Source organism: Chlamydotis macqueenii, chromosome 15, assembly GCF_036417535.1.
Source record: "Chlamydotis macqueenii isolate bChlMac1 chromosome 15, bChlMac1.mat, whole genome shotgun sequence".
Taxonomy (NCBI): domain Eukaryota; kingdom Metazoa; phylum Chordata; class Aves; order Otidiformes; family Otididae; genus Chlamydotis; species Chlamydotis macqueenii.
In genome coordinates, this window is record NC_141570.1 from 2,412,900 (window position 1) to 2,431,660 (window position 18,761).

Sequence of the window (18,761 nt, forward strand, 5' to 3'; positions counted from 1 at the left end):
CTCAGAGAAGTGGTGATTTTAGGTTGTCTGCAAGTGCAGCAGTTCTTTTTTTTTCTTCTTCTTTTCTATCTGCAAGGGTAAGAGTTGAGAAAATGAGCAAAACCAAGTTACAGAGCAATTATGTAGTGAAATAAGGGCTCTGCAGAAATCTTACAACTCATGATACAATGCTTCAATTAGTGCAATCCTGCGAGGAAGGGTGGTGAATGAGCACCTTTGGAAGCCGTAAGACAGACTTCGGCAGAGGATTCAATGAGGCAGGCAGATCCCAGTAATTACTGGGCTGTGCTGCAGGATTTCTTATGTGTGGGTTTGTGATACTGGGAATCGCAGCTGAAGCACATTTAAAGCAATGTGAAAGCAGCCCTGGCCCAGCTTCTTCATATGGGAGTTTTAGTGGGAATGATTTCTTGTGGCTTTTTCAGGCTTTTTTCAAGGAGAAAAAAAAAGCTGAAGCTTAAAACCGCAGGAGAAGAAGGTTAAAGGGGCCATGTGCAGCGATGTGGTGCATCCCCCTGCTCTGAGCCAGCGCTGCCCTTGGCGTTCCTGGCACATCCTAGGATGCCATGTGAGGATGGAGCGCTTGTCTTTCACACTGCAGCCACTTGCAGAGTCTGATCCTCCTTCTACTCAAAGTGGCTTTTCCTTATATTGACTGTAAATCTTGCCCTATCCCCAGATGTTGTCCCAGCGCACTCTTTCCTTGTGAGATGCTCTGCTGCCAAAGAAATGAAGGGGAGGATGTTAGATGAGTTCATCTCCTCCCTGTTGTCACAGTTTGGGCTAGTAAGTGTAAATGCAGGTTTGCCATCAGAAAACAAAAGGTATGTTGTCTGAAAGTCTGTTTCAATCTTCCCATGCCAACCAAAAGAGATTATTTCTTTTTTTTGAGGGGCAGATGCTTCTCATCTGATGCTTTCCTTAATCTCTCCATTATAGTTACAGCTTTTCCTGCACTGCTCCTTCTAGATGCTCTCAACAGGTTCCTCTGCTTCCCCCATTTTTGGCCGTGTCCTAAGGACAGGTCAGGTTGTTTTGGCAAATTGATTTATTGGTGCCTTCTGCCATGAGGGCACAGGGAGCCTGGCGTGAGACCTACAGGAGAGCCAATGTTTTGTAATAAAATGCACTGGGATTTGTGGCAGCTGAGGTGATTCTGTCATTTCTGTGTAATACTGTTCACTGAAGGGTTTGGAAAAAATGTTCTACAGATCCCTGATGACTTATTTCAAAGCCTAAAATACAAAGTGCCAATTTAACAAAATAATTGGAAAAATAAATACAAATTAAGTTTTTTTCCTTTTCGTTTAGATTTCAACGCTTAAACCCCCCACTTTCTTCTCTCCAAAAGAGAACTTTAAAAGCTTTTCTCAAAGTCGAGTTCTCAAAGACACATATTGCTGGGAAAAGGGGATTTAAAGTCTGTTCCTATAAGAGAGGCCCTGGCAAGCTGCCTGTATGTTGATGAGCAGATCTCAAATATTTGTGCTTTGGATTTGGCTCATTAAACTCCTCTAAACAGAGACGCTTGCCCCAGCCCTTGAAGTTGGAAAAAACTGATGTATGCATTCAAAAGGTGGCAGCAGGAATGTCTTTATACATTAAGCTTTTTAGATATTTCAATTTTTTTCCCCAAAGAACTGTGCAGGTTGAAACTCCTAGTTCTTTGATGCTATAAATGACTAATTTGAATAAAGTATGCAACACAATAACCTTTTTTTAATTATTTGAAAGATTATTCTGCAGCTGAAACCAATGTGGCTTTAATGGTTTACCTGCTTATACCGTTGGCATATCAGTCGCGAGCATTTTGTATGTGTTTTACTGCTTCAATAATCAGGCTTTCTCTGTGCGTCTAGGTGTTATGGGATAGCCATACGTCGTGGTATAGATGGGTGGATTTTTGCTTGTTTCCTGCTAGAAAGTGACTTTTCCAAAAAAAAAAAAAAGTTCAGTGTGGGTTGAACACAAACATATTCTGGGTGTGTTTTTTTTCAGTGCTGGATTAAGCACTGTCAATAACTCCAGGTGAGCATGACACTTTAAGAGGGCTGTATACTTTTTTTTTTTTTTTATTTTAAATTATAGTCAATGGAGCAAACTGCAGATGGGCGTGAGCTGAAGCTGTGGCGAAACTGCTTGATGTGTGAGGAACGTTAGACAGCCCTGCGACCGCATCAGCCTTGGCGAATAATCCCACGGGCATCTGGCGAGGCTCTCCGCAGAGGTACCCTGCGCCCGATGACTTTCCACAGCCGCAAAACCTAGGTCTGGGTGGGGAATGATTTAGGAGAAGGGGAAAAAAAAAAAGATTTTGAGATCACAAATGTGATCCATGGTTGGGAAAACCAATCTGCAAGTGCCTGCACTGAGTCCAGTGAAGTGGAAGGGTTTCTGCTTGCGCAGGGCTGGCATAGCCCTGCTCGCGCTCCCAGTACTGCACAACGTGCTGCGAACGGGCAACGTGGCCGTTAGAGCTTTTACCATCATCCTAATGGACAGAGCGGAGCAGGAGGCTTTTTTACAGGGAAGGAAATGCTGTGCAATGGCCTGGCCTACGCGGTGGGATAGCTGGCAGCAGGTCAGTGGAGGATCTGCATAAAATGCCTTTGGAAGTGTTTTTTCTTTAAAGCTGTTCAAATTTCTCATTTTCATTATGCGTTTACTTTGCAGATGGGCTACTTTCTATCTTCATGAAGATCGTGAGATCTCAAGGATTTGGCATGTATTTTACAGCAAGGGGTCATTACCTTTGTCTCCCCATCCTGATACTTGATGATGGATGTTTACTGGCCTGCAAGGGAGGAGTTGAAGGTGACAGTCTGCTTTCTGGAGTCCTTTGGTGTTAAAGTAGCTAAAATTGCCACCTGAGATGATTATGTGGGACCGGATGTTCAGTCTAGTGCTTTTAGCCCTGTGCTGCGGAAAAAATGTGTGGAGATAAGAGAAACAAAACCAGGGTACTCGAAGTAAGTGTACTCAAAGCAATACCTTTATTTCAGCTACTCTTCCAAACAGCTGTGGGTAGGCAAGGCAGAGCAGTGAAGCAGTTTGCCTAGCAAGAACTTTTGACGTATCCCTCATATAAAGAGCTCAGGATGCAAACAAGAGACTAGAGGAACTGGGGAAAAAGATGTTTCTTGCTGCTGCGTGCACCTTTCCACTGTTATGTCAATAATTTTGTAGGAAAAAAAAAACAAACTCAAATCTCCCAAAATGTCACTGCTTGCAGTAAAGTACTTTTTTTTTTTCTTTCCAGTTTTCTACACTTTCCAGAAATGAGGGTGCTATGGTAATTTTCAGCCATGAGCATGGCCTCAAATTCCAGCTTGGCAATGAGCACTCTGAAACGGGATCCAAAGGCAGGGCCCACCCTTTTCCTTAAAATGGGAAATACATTCCCAGCCATGTTGGATGTTCTTGCGTGAGAAGTATTGCCAGCAGGACAGAAGTCTAGCAAAGGTGTAGCTTGTGGCTACAGCTCTACTTAAAACTGTGTGCCTCTGAAAAAGCTTTGTCAGATCGATAGGCTGTTATTTATCTAATTCTAGCATTATGCTCTCAGAACGTAACATTACATGGAATGGAACAAAAAGGTAATTTAGGGTAAATGTGCTGTGCAAAATATTGTTCTTAACACTGGTGCGTTCTTGCCTACCTGAGTGGAGCAGACCTGGTGAGTGTGGGCTCTTGTTAGCAATACTGCACATGGGCAGAGATACCCAAATACGGTTGCAGAAGTGATGACACTTCTTAACTAGCACCCAGAAAACTCTTATCTGAAGATGACCTTTAGATATAATTAAAATGTCTTCTCTAAAGCAGAGCAAAGAAGTTAATTTTTCGCTACCAACTTGGCAAACTTTTTAGGGACCTTACTGGGGATCTATACAAGGCTGCAGAACTGGGGTCTTCTGCATGCGTCTTCTTCAGGGCACGTAGGGGCTGAAGCCTCCTCGGTAGTTGTGTAGCTTGCATTGCCTTCAAACAGTCACGTCCATCCACACAGGTGTCCTTGGCCCAGACAGACAACTCTGTCAGCAGGTCAGGAGCCCTGTAATCCTTCCAAGTGGAACTAGACGTATGCGTTTCTAAGAGGGAAGACGCTAATGTATCTATCAAAGCTTTGAGCCTAAAGCTGGTGAATGGCTACTCTACGGCTGGCTTGATTAAATGGCCATTGAAGATGATGTAAACATCAGACTCCTCACTATAGATGGCGTTTTCTCGCTCCCGCTTGAACATCCTCACCCAGACCTCCTCTCCTTCCTGCAGGTCCAGCATCAGGCTCTGGCTCTGCATGATGCTCCGGTCGCTGGGCTGGGCATAGAGGATGGCCACCTCTTTCTCGTTCTTCATTAAGTGCAGGTAGGTCTCCTTGAAGTTCCAGGTGTGGACGTTGAGGCTGAAGTAGTAGATTCCTGCCACATAGCAGAAGAACTTCCCCGAGAACATGTTGAAGTGCTTGTAGAGGTTGACAAACTCCATGTCAAAAGTGACGTGCTGGAAGTAGTCTGAGCTATGAAGGGGTTTTCTCCGACCCACTGAGAAAGCAGCGTAGAGCTGCTTGCAGGAATGACCTTGCGGGCCAGGCTGGCCTTTCTGTCCCTTCCGTCCGTTGAAGCCACGTAGCCCTCTTTCTCCTTCTTTCCCGATTGCACCAGGGTAGCCTTTCTCTCCCATTTCACCCTTCTCACCTGCGAGCATGAAGGAAAACCTTGTCAAACACAAGCACATGAAGCTCAAGCTGCAGAGCCATTCTGCTGGAGACAACCAGCAGAGCAGCTGCTAAAACACTTTTTCCAGCACAGAGATCTGGAAGCACTGGTCAGACACCAGCCGTCTCCTAATTCTCAGAAGAATAAAAATGCCAGGTGAAAGCTTGTGGTCTGAACTCCATGGCCTGACCAGACCAGTTACTTGAGTCCAGTATTCATGAACCCAGCCCCTTCATGCAGAGGTTTGGGCAAGAAGTTACTGACTTTGCTGAGGTCTGCTTTGGGCCTGGGAGAGGTGGCTGGGTCCATCTGGTCTGCGTATCCCCGCTCACGCAACTCCCTGGCACATCTCCTCTATTATATGCTCAATTTTCATTTGCCTGCCTTACTGAGACAAAAAAATATGCAATGGAAAAAGTGAGTGAGGGTCTTTCCTAGTTTCTAACTACCTTCTGGTAATTCTGTGATAACATTTGCATCTGGTTTTAAGTGTAACCTAACTTGAGCTTCTAGTGATTCTGGTTTTTGACGGATTAGAGTTTTTTGCCAACTCTTCTCACTTGCACATGTTTACACCCTGTGCCATGTCACCACTTGACCTTCTTTTGGGTAAATAAAGTGGATGAGGTTTAGAGAGGAGCATAGCTTGCAAAATGAGGGTAAGCAAGTAAGAAAAAGGATGTTATCTTTACCAACCTTTGAGGATGGTGATATCTATAGTGGGCTGGACTTTGGGTACCGAATACGCAGGGTCACTGCTCATCCTTGCATATCGTGAAGAGATGATGGAGACTGGCTGCTCGGAAGGCCCACAACATCGCACGCATGACAGACGCCGCGGTTCCCGTCTCGGCAAACCCTTTTCCAGCATGGCACCGACGTTGATGGTGGACACCAAGAGCAGGAGAAACACTGCGCTCATCTTCAGTGGAGCCAGCTGGACCAGGTAAAGGAACAGAAATTATTAACATGGTGATTCAAACCAAAGCTTCTGATGGACCATCTGTTAATGTTACTGCAAAGTGCATTTCTTCTGGTTAATTATTAGCTTATCTTCTAGTGGCACCAGGAGACTCCAGGTAGGAAGGGTGCCCCACTGCGTACTGTTTACAAGCAATGGAAAAGGCAATCCCTGTCTCTCATTACCTGCAGTTGAAATATTGGACAAGAGACACCAGGTAAACAAAAGGAAAAAAAAAAAAACAAACCACCAATCAAAAAAACCCCAACCTGCTGAGATTAGATGATAAGACTGAGATGCTTAAAGCTGCTGCAGCAAGCTCTGCCAAAGGCACGCTCACCTGGCTGCTGTTGGAACAGCCCTTGCAAAAGGTGCTGGGTAAAAGACACCAAGTGTTGGTTTGTTTATTGCATCATCATCCTGAAAAATTCAAAATCAGATGCAGAAAATGAAACTTTATTTAAATATAGAGCTTAAACCTTATATGTGATAGGGTTTTTTGAGGAAAAACCTGACAGGGAGTGGAACTAAAAGAAATCAAAAGCATTTGCCTCTTTAGTCTCTGGTAGCCTCTTTCCAAGGTGGCTTTGCCAAGCAGTTTGTGGCTTTAAGCGTATCCATTTACACTTCCTAGCACAATCTCTGTGTACGCTTTCCTTTTTTATTTTCCAGTGTGCAGAACGGAAAGCCAAATAGCTGCAACAAACGGACTGAACTGGGATTTGCTCTGTGCAAATGCTGGTTTTTGAGATCATCTATTCACTTTCATCTGCTACTGGCAAGCTCTGAAGGCCCTGAACGCTGGGTGAAATGAACAGAGAAAATGTTTCTGCTGGTGCAAAGGAGGTGAGTTTTCTCCAGCTGCCCATCGCCCTCCTTCCTAGGGAGGGACTGGAGCTGGAGACAGGTGACTGCCTGCTCATACCGTGCATAATTAGTGATATTCTACTGATTGCAGCGGTGTTTCATCCGAGATAGATTTTGGACCAATGCCTCTCTGGACTTTATCCAAAATCCAGTTAGCTGGATGGACTTTTGTTGACCGCAGGCTGGGAACAGCTTTTACAGCTCCTTTTCTACCAGCTTAATTGCTGGACTAGGTGGGGAAGGTAGCGGCTAGATGTCCTGGCTTTCAGAAGTAGCAGCTCAATGAACACACAGAGGTCCCATCTGAGGAGGGAGGGAGGGAATCCTGCCCCAGAGCTCTACAAAGGCTTGCTTCACTGGGCACAAAATGAACCCGTTGGGAAAAATGTGGGGGAAAAAAAAAAAAAATCAGTGCAGGGCAAGGTACTTGGATTGTACCGGCATTCTTGGGAGATGCTTTCCTCTAGTTCTTACCTGCCCCAAAAGATCTGTCATTCACACCTTTTATTACCCGGTGTAATCCAGCTCCCTGGAAACCTGATGAATAGTTATTAGCGGCAACGTAATCGCTTTCCTTCTGACAGCAGTGAAAGTTCTTTCATCAAATCTGTTATAAGTTGAAATGATCTTTCCATTCATAATTGCACCTCATTCTAGGTACAAGTTTGAGGAGGGATTAATACTCCTTTTATATCAGTGTTCAGGGCCTGGATTTCATTTTCATTAAGTGGTTTTTAATTTTCATTCACTTCTTAAGACATCTTAGGAACAGAAATGCAACGCAAGCCTAAATGGGCAGCAGGTCTCAAAAAACCAGCCTGTACAGGACAGAAAGCTTGTGCTGTGGAGAGCACTTGGGACCCACGTAATGTTTCTGGGAGCTCTTTTGCGGTGATTAAAGTTTGTGCATATATATAATGGTCTAAAGAATTTTTGCATATACATAATGGTCTAAAGAAGACCCCGTGTTCATTCAGAGTCCCAGGCAATCAGGGCCAATGCATCTGCTGTGGGACTAAAAGCTATTTATCCTTTCTCAGGAGCGTGGGTAGTCAATAACCTGGGGATGGAGCATAGGGCACCTGATTATATTATCAGAACGTTAAAACCGGAGGACATAATTGCTCATAATACCTTCGTGAAGGAGAAAGAGCATTCATCACGAGGGGTATTCATAATGGGTGGAAGGGAAAGGATTCATAAATATGAAGAAATTACTTTACACTTTTATAGGCCATTATTCTCCCTAAGATCAATGACTTTCCTATTTTTAGAAGTGATTTAAGGGGGAAAAAAAAAAAGTCTGGGTGAAAAATCAGTGTTCTGGTTGTGCACATTTAACATTACTGTAATCCAAGCACCCGTTGAAAAAATTGTGACCACTTGCATGATTCATGAAGAGCAGTTACTCAAGTTATTGGCTAGAAATTGCATTTGGAAAAAAAAAAAAGCGGCAAACAATGCGACAATCCAGTCAAGTCAGGACATCCTACAGCTGACACTGCACACCATGTGTTCCTTCAAAAAGTTAGTCAAGTTAGTTCGCTAAGGTGGTAGAAACATATATTTGGTTCCAACATCTGTGGTTAGGTGAAACCTTAATGATGTGTGTGAATAAATAGTTTCAGATTTGCAGTTTCCTCATAACAGACAAGAAAGGACAGGACAAGAAGTAAAATAGGAAAGAGGTGAAGAGAAAGGAGCCCAAGAGGACTGCAGGAAAAGGACAATGAATTCAGCAATCCCCAGTGAATGAGACTATATTTGGAAAATATCCAGCACAAAACCAGAGATCAAGTGAAGGAAAACCTCAAACCAGAGAAATCAAATGTGCAACAGGAAAGGAAACAAACCTAGTAAAGATTTCCTTACAACAAGGTCATGTCAACCTGGAGAAAAGAATAATTTGAGCCAAATTTCAGAGGAGAGGCAAATATAACTCTTGTGGTGGTAGGGAAGTAAAATCCGATGCCTTAAAAAAAAAAAAGAAAAAAAAGATATAAAAAGGATGACGCTCAGAATTTAAACTCTGTGAGGTAAAGTGAGAGGTTGTTTTTAGCCACTTCCTTTTTCCCTTGAAGATAATTATTGTGACCTTTTTGTCAAATGTGGCAATGATGGATTTGACTTCAGCTGCACAGGTTTGTCTTCTTGAGAAGACAGCAAACAACAGGCTGTGCTTTGGCCATGGCTCGCCAGAGCACAGGCTGGGAGGCTGCCTCTCCCACACGTCATCCCAGTTCCTGCACTGGAGGGACATCTGTTCTCCTTCCCATCCATCCTCCTTCCCACCACTATCCGACACACTCATTAGTGCCTGAAGTGGTGCATTAGTACCGCACTGAATGCTCCGAGGCTGCAAAACTGAGTACGTTCCTCCTTGGTTATCCTTCATGACACCTCTCTAGAGATGGACAGGAGCATCCCGAAAGCAACAGATTACAACTGGAAGTATAAATTGTCTTTGTCTTCCGTATGGGGAACCTGCAAATCGCAACCTGGTTCCATTCAGAACTCTTGGCTTTCCTGTTGGGTAGGAAAATGATGACAGACACAAAGGCATTCTAATGCCTGGGAGGAAAACTAGTCACCTGTCTTCAGAAACTTTGAAGTTTGTAAATGTTTCACCCAAGAACAAGAAGATGCTCTCAGCCTTCCCTCTCTCAAACTCTTTTTTTTTTTTTTTTTTTCAGATAAGCTTCTTTGGCTGTGCTGTAGCTCGGGATCATTTTGAAACAGTTGATTGACAATTGATGGGTTTGAAACATTTCAGTTGAAAAGCTTGCGGCAACACATAGAAAAATGTAAATTGTTTTGATGATTCTGCCACTTCTTGCAAAACGCTCGCAGAGCAGAAATCTCACCGCGGTGCTGAGCATAAGAGGTTTGGTTTGCAGTAGGTAATTTCAAGATAAAGGACTTGCTCTTCCTGGAAGACTTTCACGCCTCCCCACTCCAAAGCCATGAAGCACAGCAAAGCCCCCAGCAAGTGGAACCAGGATGAAACCCACAACTAAGTGTGAATTTAATCTGATGCTAAGGAAGAAAATCCTCATGTGCTACGTGGGCAGGTCTATCTTCTGCCCAGTATTTTGGCAAACAAAGTGAGAATGTATGAATGATGAAAGGAGACATCTGAACCTGATGAAAAGGCATTTGATTTCAGAGAGTTCTGGTGATGAGGATGGCTGGCGGCTGCGTTCATTATAACATCAGAATATATGTTATTGTTGGAGAGCTGTTTACATGGAATGAAAGGTTTCTTTGACTGAAACCACCCTTTACCTAAGGTTTAAAAAAGACTGTTTGCTTTTTCTGTCCCTTTTCTTCCCCTCTGAATTTCTGAATAGAAAGACAAGATTAAATTGTTTGTCCAGGTACTTCTGCCTGGCCCAAAACAACAAGAAAAAGCAAGTGAAAAGACCATTCCACTCAATTCACACACCCTGGTTGTTCAGAGCCTTTTGAAGGGGTGTGTCTGAGGACACTGTTGTCTACCCCGCTCAGTCCAAGGCAGAACGGATGATTAAATAACGTATTTTTGCTTTGCACTGACCTTGGAAGTACTCTGACCTAAATATAATCAATCAAGCTTATTATTTACACATTTTTTTTTACCTGCTATGAATAACCTGCATTGAAAGCGCTGGTTTTCCAGCGACACCTGGCATTCCCGGTGTCTGCCAGCAAAAAAAAAAGTCAAATTCCTCCCATGCAGGGGCTTTAGAGATGCTACAAACCTTTGCTAGGCAAGGGCAGAAACCATTGGTTCCAGTTTAGGGAGTTAAATGACACGGTTTGTTCTTGCGTGCAATTTCTTATTTAAATATGTTTTCTTGACACTATCACAGCTGGAGAGAGCACTTTGATTTTTTTTGTTCGTGATTTGAGTTTAATCTTTTAGCTCAAGGTAGACAGTTTATGTATGAGGAGCATTTGCTCGTGCAAAGCTCTTTAACCATTCCGTGTACCTGAAGAATTTTAACACTTTGCTGTAAAGTAACATATCTGGGCAACAGAAATGTTAAGAAATCCCTGTAATATCAGCAAAAATAAATTACTTGCTCTGCACACAGAGGAATTAAAGCGAGAAGGCAAAGCAGGTCAGCGTGGAGGCTGGACCAGAAGTTTCTCCCTGTGGTTCACAACATGGATTTTGCAACCCGAACCCAAATCTTGGCCAAACCTCGACTGGCCCATGGGTACCGCAGGCAGCCCCTGTGAGATGCACAGGGCAAGTCAAAGGCACTGATTTACGTTCATCCACCCCAGGCCCGTGTTTTCGCCGGGTACAGTTGCAGTATGTCCTTACCTCGCAGGGATGCTTGAGGAATAAATCCTGCTAATCACTGCGCTGAGCTCACACTGTTTTATTGGGAGCTCACGAGGCAGAAATTGCTCCTGGATCCCTGAGCTGCGCTTTCAATTTCTGCTAACATTTTCCTTCCTGTTATTCCTAGGGCTTCACTTGGAAAAGCAATCTGTGACTATCTTTGCTTTAAATTCACGGCGCACAAGACAACGCCAGCCACTGCCCATTTTAAGTAGTGACAAATCTTGACTCAAAACCCGAGAGGGCAGTTAAGACTGAAATATTTTTTGTGCTGCAAAGATGGAAAACACATGGATGTGTCAGCTGCGAGCCTCAGCATCATTCCAGAGGGGCAAAATATTCCAGTTCTGCTTTTTTACCTTTTGTCTTCTTTCAAGCTTCGACGTCCTCAGTGCTCCAGAGCTCCTTGCATCGCCAGCAGCAGGAAACGAAGCATCATTAGGGCTGGGTTTGTCTGGACACTGGGCTTCCTCTTGGAAATGATTTCTTCAGGATTTTTTTTTTATTTTCTTCCCCAGGAGGATCTAAAATTTCTTCATGAGCAACTTATTGTACAAAAGCCTAAAACACTAAAGGAGCTTGTGCGTTGTCCAAGGCAAAGCCGCGGTAGCTCAGTAGTTCCTCCGGCCTCGGCGCCAGGGCCGCGGGGCAGCTCCTCTCCAGCGCGAGGCCGCGGAGACGCTCTGCTCCAGCTGGGCATCACGAGCCCCTCTGCAGCCATGAAGCGATTCAAGGGCACACAGACAAGAATACTTGCATCCCAAAAAGCAGTGCGGTTTAAAAATTTCCACTGTCTGTAGCGGTGTGCAGATGACCGGTGCTAACACCCTCTTGCCCGCGGTGTTTATGCGACGAGCTGAGGTGAAGCAGAAGAGGGGTGAGGAGGGCGGCTGGAGGCAGTTGGGTCAGTTCGAGCCCTGCGAGTCGTGAGCGGGGCGGGAATTGAAGCAGAGCCAGGATCTGGCCATGGGGAGGTGCAGGGGTATTAGCTGCATCCGTATTTCTAACAGCCTGGGTGAACATTTGGTCAGTGAGTTGGTAGCTCCATTTCTAATTGTCTGGGTTGTTTTGTATTTTCTGGTGCTTTTTTAGCATGTGCCTGCTCCCACTGTGGGTGAAGTACTCTAACTCCTCTGTCCTGAGAGAAGCTGTGCAGCACCATCACCCTCACCAGAACATGCTCCTGAGCAGCATCGGCTCACGTGGTCACCACATGCTCTCTCCAGTTGGGATTTCACCTGTCAGGCATGGGAAGAGACGAGGATCCCAAGCAAACATCCCTTCCTCTTACCTGAACATGCTGAGACCTGGAGGAGTGCAAAGGTGGGGAAAAGAAAGAGAGATGAGGAGAAGGGCCTGTTGTGATAGGATATGAGGTAATGGTTTTAAAATAGAAGGAAGAAGGTTCAGACTGGACATCAGGAAGAAAATTTTTGTCCCTGCTCCTGGCAGGGGGGTTTGGACTGGATGGGTTCTAATAGTCCCTTCCAACCCAAACCATTCAGTGATTCTGTGACGGGATGGATTCAAGGCAGTCCCTGGCAGGCGGAATGGGAGGAGAACATGGGCCTGTATGGAAACCATTCTGGCCACCTGCCTCTTCACACAGTACCACCTTTCCCTTCTTCACTTAGCACAAAAAAAGGTTTGCTGGTTCCTAAACAAACAACTCTTCCCTCTCCCCTTCTGCTCTTCCCTGCCTACACCTCCGACACCAGGAACATGCCCGCAGTGTCCTGGAAACGGCCCTGCTCCAGGCTGGGCGGGTCCTTGAAAGCGATCCCATCTCCACAGCGAGCCCAGACGGTGATTCAGCCCGGTGCTGCCGAGGCATGGGGCAAGTTACAGTAAGTCATTCCCAGGGCAGCTTCTCTGATGGAGCAAATCATCCTGACAAAGTGGATAGTACCCAACCCTCCTTCGCCCTTCCCAGCAGAAAGGCCGTTTTCCCGTGACTTGCCGCCGCTGACTCAGCCGCTCCGGGAATTCTGTGTGCCGAAACAAAGCTGGCAGAGGTGTTTCTGCAGCAGGTCCCATGCCGTGCTGTCCCAGCTGGTGGGAGCACCAGGACCATCCCATCCCATCCCATCCCATCCCATCCCACCCCTGCTGCAAACCCCTGCTCGCAGCTCAGGAACAAGCAGCACGTTTCAAGCGGCTGCAATTCCCTGGCAAAGCTGGAGAAGCAGAGTTCCCCTGAAACATTCCATGAGGACGTCAGCAGATGGATCTCTCCTGCCCTGGGCTCCTGCAGCGGGCAGGGAGCCTGCATCGGAGCGGAGCTGTGCAGGATGGGGCCCTGTCCCCATCCCACTGCTCAGCCAGAGCTTGCAGCAAAGTCAGACTGGAAGAAAGCATCATTCTGGAGCGCAAAGGGTGGGTAACGAAACGAGGAGCGTTAGCAGGAACAAATTAAAGACAGCTTAGCAATAACCCGGCCTTGCCCTCGGTTCACCTGCTGCGGCGAAGCAGAAAAAGCGAGACAGGGCAGTGCGGGCAGAGACCACCTCTTTTTGTGACTCACCCAAGATTTTGCTTGGTGGGGTGGGAACGCTTGGTTCCCTATGGCAACTGTGTTTTTTTTTCCCCAACTTATCCAGATCCATTGAACTTACCCTGAGACCCAGAGCCCCCGTCCCTTACTCTCCTTGCTGTTGCTTCGCAGGATGCATCACCTGAAAGCTGCCGTTCATTCAGGCTTTTCAGTTCTCAGCGGCGGCTGCAGCTTCCTAGCTGGAGTCCAAACGAAACACTGAACTTCAGTCCAGCTCCTTATGGAACGCAGCAGCTAGGTTGTTTGCAAAAGCAGGTTTTTTGTTTTTTTTTTTTTCTTGGTTCTTTGCTTGCATCAACTCGTGCTGGGCTCCTGTGCTTTTGTCCTGCTCTGGTTTCCTTAGGACTTGCAGCCAGTCTGCCGGCTTGCACGGTGCCTCGCACGATGATGGAAAGGAAGACCAAAAAAATTTGTGAATAAAAAAAAAATAATAAAAAATGTAGCAGAAAACCACAGACCCAAAACCACATCCAGTGTTCCAGCCAAGAGAAAAAGTGCTGAGATCACATGGAAATAATTTGTCTTTGGGAGATTTCAGCATCTTTTCAGGCAGAGGAAAGCAGAAAAAAAAAATGACAAACCCACAATAAAAGCTCAGGCTTTTCTTTGTGAGCTGTAAAGGTGGCAACAACCTCTTGAAGGGGTGCAGTGATGGAAATTGCCCCTGCAGTGATGCTGGGGAAGGTATAGATGCATGGCCAGAGCTAAGGGAGGAAAAATAAGCACAGCTGGGGTCTGCGTGGGATCGGAGGCGTGGAGACCACCTCCAAAGGAGGCTGAGCAGAGGGCATCTCCTCCTGCAGAAGAACTGATGGTGGTCCTGGCCACATGCGAGTCCCTCGTGGTGGCCACGATGGAAATGGGGTTTTCATAGAATCACAGAAGGGTTTGGGTGGGAAGGGACCTTCAAAGGCCACCCAGTCCAACCCCCTGCAAGGAGCAGGGACATCTCCAACCAGATCAGGTTGCTCGGAGCCCCATCCAACCTGGCCTTGGCTCCGTTAGCACAGACCAGTGAGATGAAATGTAGAGGTTTGCTGCTGTCCCGGCACGAACTCGAGCAGCATCCAGCTCTCTGTGAGTCACCCTCCAGTGCTGGCTCCTCCAGCCCAGCCTTCCTGGAGCCTCCCCATCCCATCTCCATCCCCATCCCCTCCCACAGTGGCAGTGGTCCCCATCCCAGCCCCACGTGGAGGGGCAGGAGCAGAGCACGCCAGGCAGAGCCCACCGGGAAATGCACAGCAAGAGGAGAAATGCAGCTGCAGGCTTTCCAAAGCTGCCAGGAAAAGAAAAACTTTACTCATGCTCTTGGAGGGACCTCAAACAATCTCTGAGTAAAGAAATTACTTTGCCTCACAAATGCCAGCCAAAAGCCTTCCCTGTCATCTTCTCTGTTCTGGATTAAACATCAAATTTGTGTAATCTTTTCTCATCCACTGTGTTTCCCCGGTACCCTGCTCCATCTCCCTGCTCTCCTCTTGATGTCAGTCAGCACCTTTCGTGAAAGGCAGAGGCTCCTCCATGTGTCCTGCACCAGTGCCTCCAAAGCCACCCGGCTGGAGCTGCTGCGTTCGTTTGGTCCCACAAATCACCTGGGCTCCAGAAACAAATATTCTGCATTGACACGTCCGTGTCACGGTCAGTAGAACCATCGCATCGCTGCCTTGTCAGGGTTTGGGTCTGTCTGCCTCCCAGAGCAGAGCTCTGGTTTCACAGGAGGGGTGCGAGGCCGCCACTCGCACGGATATAAAAATAGTTTATAGATGTGAGTGTCTGGGGCTCTGAAAATGACCGTAGCTGGTCAAAAGCTGTCCCAGACCAGTCTGTATGAGGGACTTAGGACAGAAGAAAAATGTTACGGTGACCAGCACCTGGCATGGGAGCCGGTGTCTCCGGATTAAACAGGTTTTCTGCCTCTTAAAACATCAGCCTCCTTTTTAGAAATAATAATCACATTCAGGGAAGAAGGATATTTCTGTTTACACAGTTGATTTATGAAGCTTGGCTTTTGTCTGTGCAGGGAGCAAGGGGAAAGAAAAAAAAGAAAACGTCGGTTCTGCACGCTATCGAAGGCTCGCGGCAAATTAAGAAGAAACTTGGCGTGCGATAGAGCAACGAGCGCAGGGCGTGCTGAGCCTCTCTGCCTCCCCTCTGCCAGGGAGAGCGGGCCGTTAGCAGAAGGGATGCACCAAAAACTAAACGGTGCTCAGCTGGAAAACGGACACACCCATGGTAAATTTAAGGAACATGAACGGTCAGCTGGCAAAGCAGCCAGCAGCAGCCTCGGAGTGCTAAACCTGGTCTGGTCTGCGGCAAAGGGAATGCCCCTTCCTACTCAATGAAGTGCCTGGGCTTTTAGGAGGGCTTTGCAGGAAGAGGAGCTGCGCGTATTTGGGAGCGCGCGCTCGAGGATGAGCCTCTTTGGCTCGGAAAGGAGACCCGGAGACGCAGGCGTACGCCAGCTCTTGTTCCAGGTAGCCAACAACACTGACCCTGCTGCTGGATGCGCACCGGGATGCTGGATGTGCACTGGGATGCTGGATGCGCACCGGGAGGCTGGATGCACACCGGGATGCTGGATGCGCACTGGGATGCTGGATGCGCACCGGGAGGCTGGATGCACACCGGGATGCTGGATGCGCACTGGGATGCTGGATGCGCACCGGGATGCTGGATGCACACCGGGATGCTGGATGTGCACTGGGATGCTGGAGCCCCTGTTGTCTGCAAAGGCATTTATTTCCCTGCACAGTCAGGCTGCGGTCACAGCTCTGCTTGCGTGAGAAGACGTTGGAAACATCTCAGCCAGTGTCCACACACTCATCCTTTCTCCTTCTTTTAAGTGAAGGCATATCCTTTTTTTTTTTTGCTTTCAAACACACTCGATACAATGGCTGAAGTTATTTGAGTTGTAACCAGCTCTATTAAACGAAAAGGCATGTTTTCCATGGATTTTTCCACCGTGCTGAACACCGTGAGAGTGATCTGTGTCTGCCCTCCCGCTTGAGGCCGGGGCTATGTGCCACGACGACGTCTGCACCGCGTGGCAGGGACACACACAGACGATTCCTACGGAAACACTAAATATTAAAGGGAGTTTCCTCCTGGCTTTCTGCTGGGACGTCGCTTCCGATCTCAGCAGCCCCGCAGCACTCACACAGTGCAGCCAGACCTCTGTGGTGTTTAACCGACAGCCCGGACGACGCACGGGGCGCCGGGAAGGTGTGTGCAGAGACACGGTTAACGCAGCGCTGTGCTAAACTCCAAAAAAAGCAGAAAAAGCAAAGAGCAGCTCTCTGTGTCCTGCTGCGTCAGCCGGGCAGCCCAGCAAGAGTTTTTCAAAGCCTCCAGTATAGTAACCCCGGAGCAATAATACAATTTAATGCAATAAAATGTATACATATATGTGGACGAGCGGGTGTGCGGTGCTTTCAAGTGGCCAGTTGTGCCAAGCCAAAAATAATTACGAGCTAATTGGGAGTTAAACAGCAGCGTGCGAATGATAATTGGGAGCTGCTTAAGAATAATTTGCTAAATAGCGCGAAAGCTGTGATTTCACAGCAGAGTGAGAAAACATTTATGGCCAAAGCTTGATTCTGAGGGGAACTGAACGCTTTCTGGATGAGAAGAAACAGGTCAGGAGGAGAAGTGGGTGGCTTTCTCCGGGCTGCCGCAGCCTTCCGGGGCTGCTCTTGCTCAGCAATATTTGCAAAGGGAAAACGAGACGACCCGGATAAATACAGGTTAATCAGCTTCATGGTGAACCTGTTGAGGTAACAGGATTGCTGATGGTCTCTGATGAAGAGTTAATGGAGGGTAACGTGGCCAATGCCACTCGGCCAGGACTGCTGGGAAACAGGTCTCCTAGAACCTATTTCTATTACATACTACAAGTTTATTTGATGTGAGTACGCGGACTTCGGCAAAACACTGGTCAAAACCTTGTAATTAAAAAAGGAAAGCTATACTAATTCAGGCTGGCAGGGAGAGATGGGTGAGCACGTTCACAGCAGCAGGTTAGGGAGGAATGATCGCTCTGCCGTCCGGGCTAATGAGGCACAACGCGGCCAGAGCTGGTCATCATCAACCAGGTCAGCTTTGCCCGGAACCTGCTGAATAACCAAGCGGTAGTCTGAAAATGGACCATAACTGCCCTAAGCTGCAACGTTTATTTGTCATTAAACCTCATCTGCAAGCTGCCAAGCTTTCAGGCTTTATCCTGATGTCTAAATGTGGAAATCCTGGAAGAGTTGAAGCTTGGTTTTGAGTTAAGCCTCTGTTAAATGGAAATGGGAGTTTGCAATGGTCATAAATAGCATTTCCATCTCCCCTCGTATCCGCCTTCCGTTGCATACAAAGCAGCTTTGTTTTGCTCAATAACCTCTTGGGCAGAACTTAGAGCAGAATTCACTTCAAATCCTGGATTTAGTGTGATAAGCACTAGCTAATCTTACCAAGCTTTCGGTATGTGTTACAATGCCATCCCAGCCCTTTCTGCCCATCACTCTTTGGAGAGGGCCGCACGGGTTTGCAGCCATTCTCACAGCGTCTGTCCAATGATGGGAAGAGGGTTTGCTCATGGAATTTTCACATCATCTAACATAAAAGGTGGCTTGACTTACTCTGCATTTTTCTCAAAACCCTCTGTTACTTAGAGCAATATTAGGCAATGAGCCCTGTTCTTGCCAGGGCAAGAATCCAGCCAGGGGACAGACCCACATCAAAATAGCCAAACCCGGGAAGAAATCCTTGGCACAGCCCCCATGCTCAGATAGATTTGTCACACTGACTGTGTTTGTACAGAAACCAAAATGAGCTGAGAAGGAAAATATTTCTCTTTGTTGTTTTGTTTCCAGGACAAAGAGGGAGTTTTGATTTTTCACTTTCATTTCCTTTCCAGTTTTTAGATTACTTGTAATTGCATGGTGCCGAGCAAACAGATTGTGCTCTACCTTTTTGTAAACGGCTGGGAAGTTTGCGTTAATCCCTCATAGGGTTCACCTGGTATGTCATTCATCACGCCGCTGCTCTGCATTCCAGCAACTGGGCTCATTTAATTTGCTAGGCTGAATGAAATAGCTTTACCGTGCCTGCTTATACAGAAGTAATGATGGGTAGAACCCCGTAGCACATAATAATTGCTATTTTCCGCGGAGAGATGCATGCCTGTTCTCAGAATAACCTTTAAAAAGTTAAAACTCATGAGAGTAAGACGAGCTGAGGATAACGGAGTGAAAATGATGGAGGGCGGTTTTCTTCCCAGATATTTTTTTTTGGCTTTCAAATGGTATTTGGTGGTTGAATCGCTGGGCTGTGGGACACCACGCT

At 46.7% G+C, this 18,761-nt stretch overlaps 1 protein-coding gene across 1 annotated transcript; it reads right to left on the reverse strand.

Moving 5' to 3' along the window:
* Window positions 1–4,149: 4,149 nt before the first annotated feature.
* On the reverse strand, window positions 4,150–11,247 carry C1QTNF8 (C1q and TNF related 8). The gene is made up of 3 exons (XM_010129092.2): window positions 11,239–11,247; window positions 5,415–5,655; window positions 4,150–4,697 (listed from the first exon to the last, which is right to left on the reverse strand). Exons 2-3 carry the CDS (start codon window positions 5,638–5,640, stop codon window positions 4,150–4,152), a joined length of 774 nt encoding a protein of 257 aa, XP_010127394.2. The 5' UTR covers window positions 5,641–5,655; window positions 11,239–11,247.
* Window positions 11,248–18,761: the final 7,514 nt, after the last annotated feature.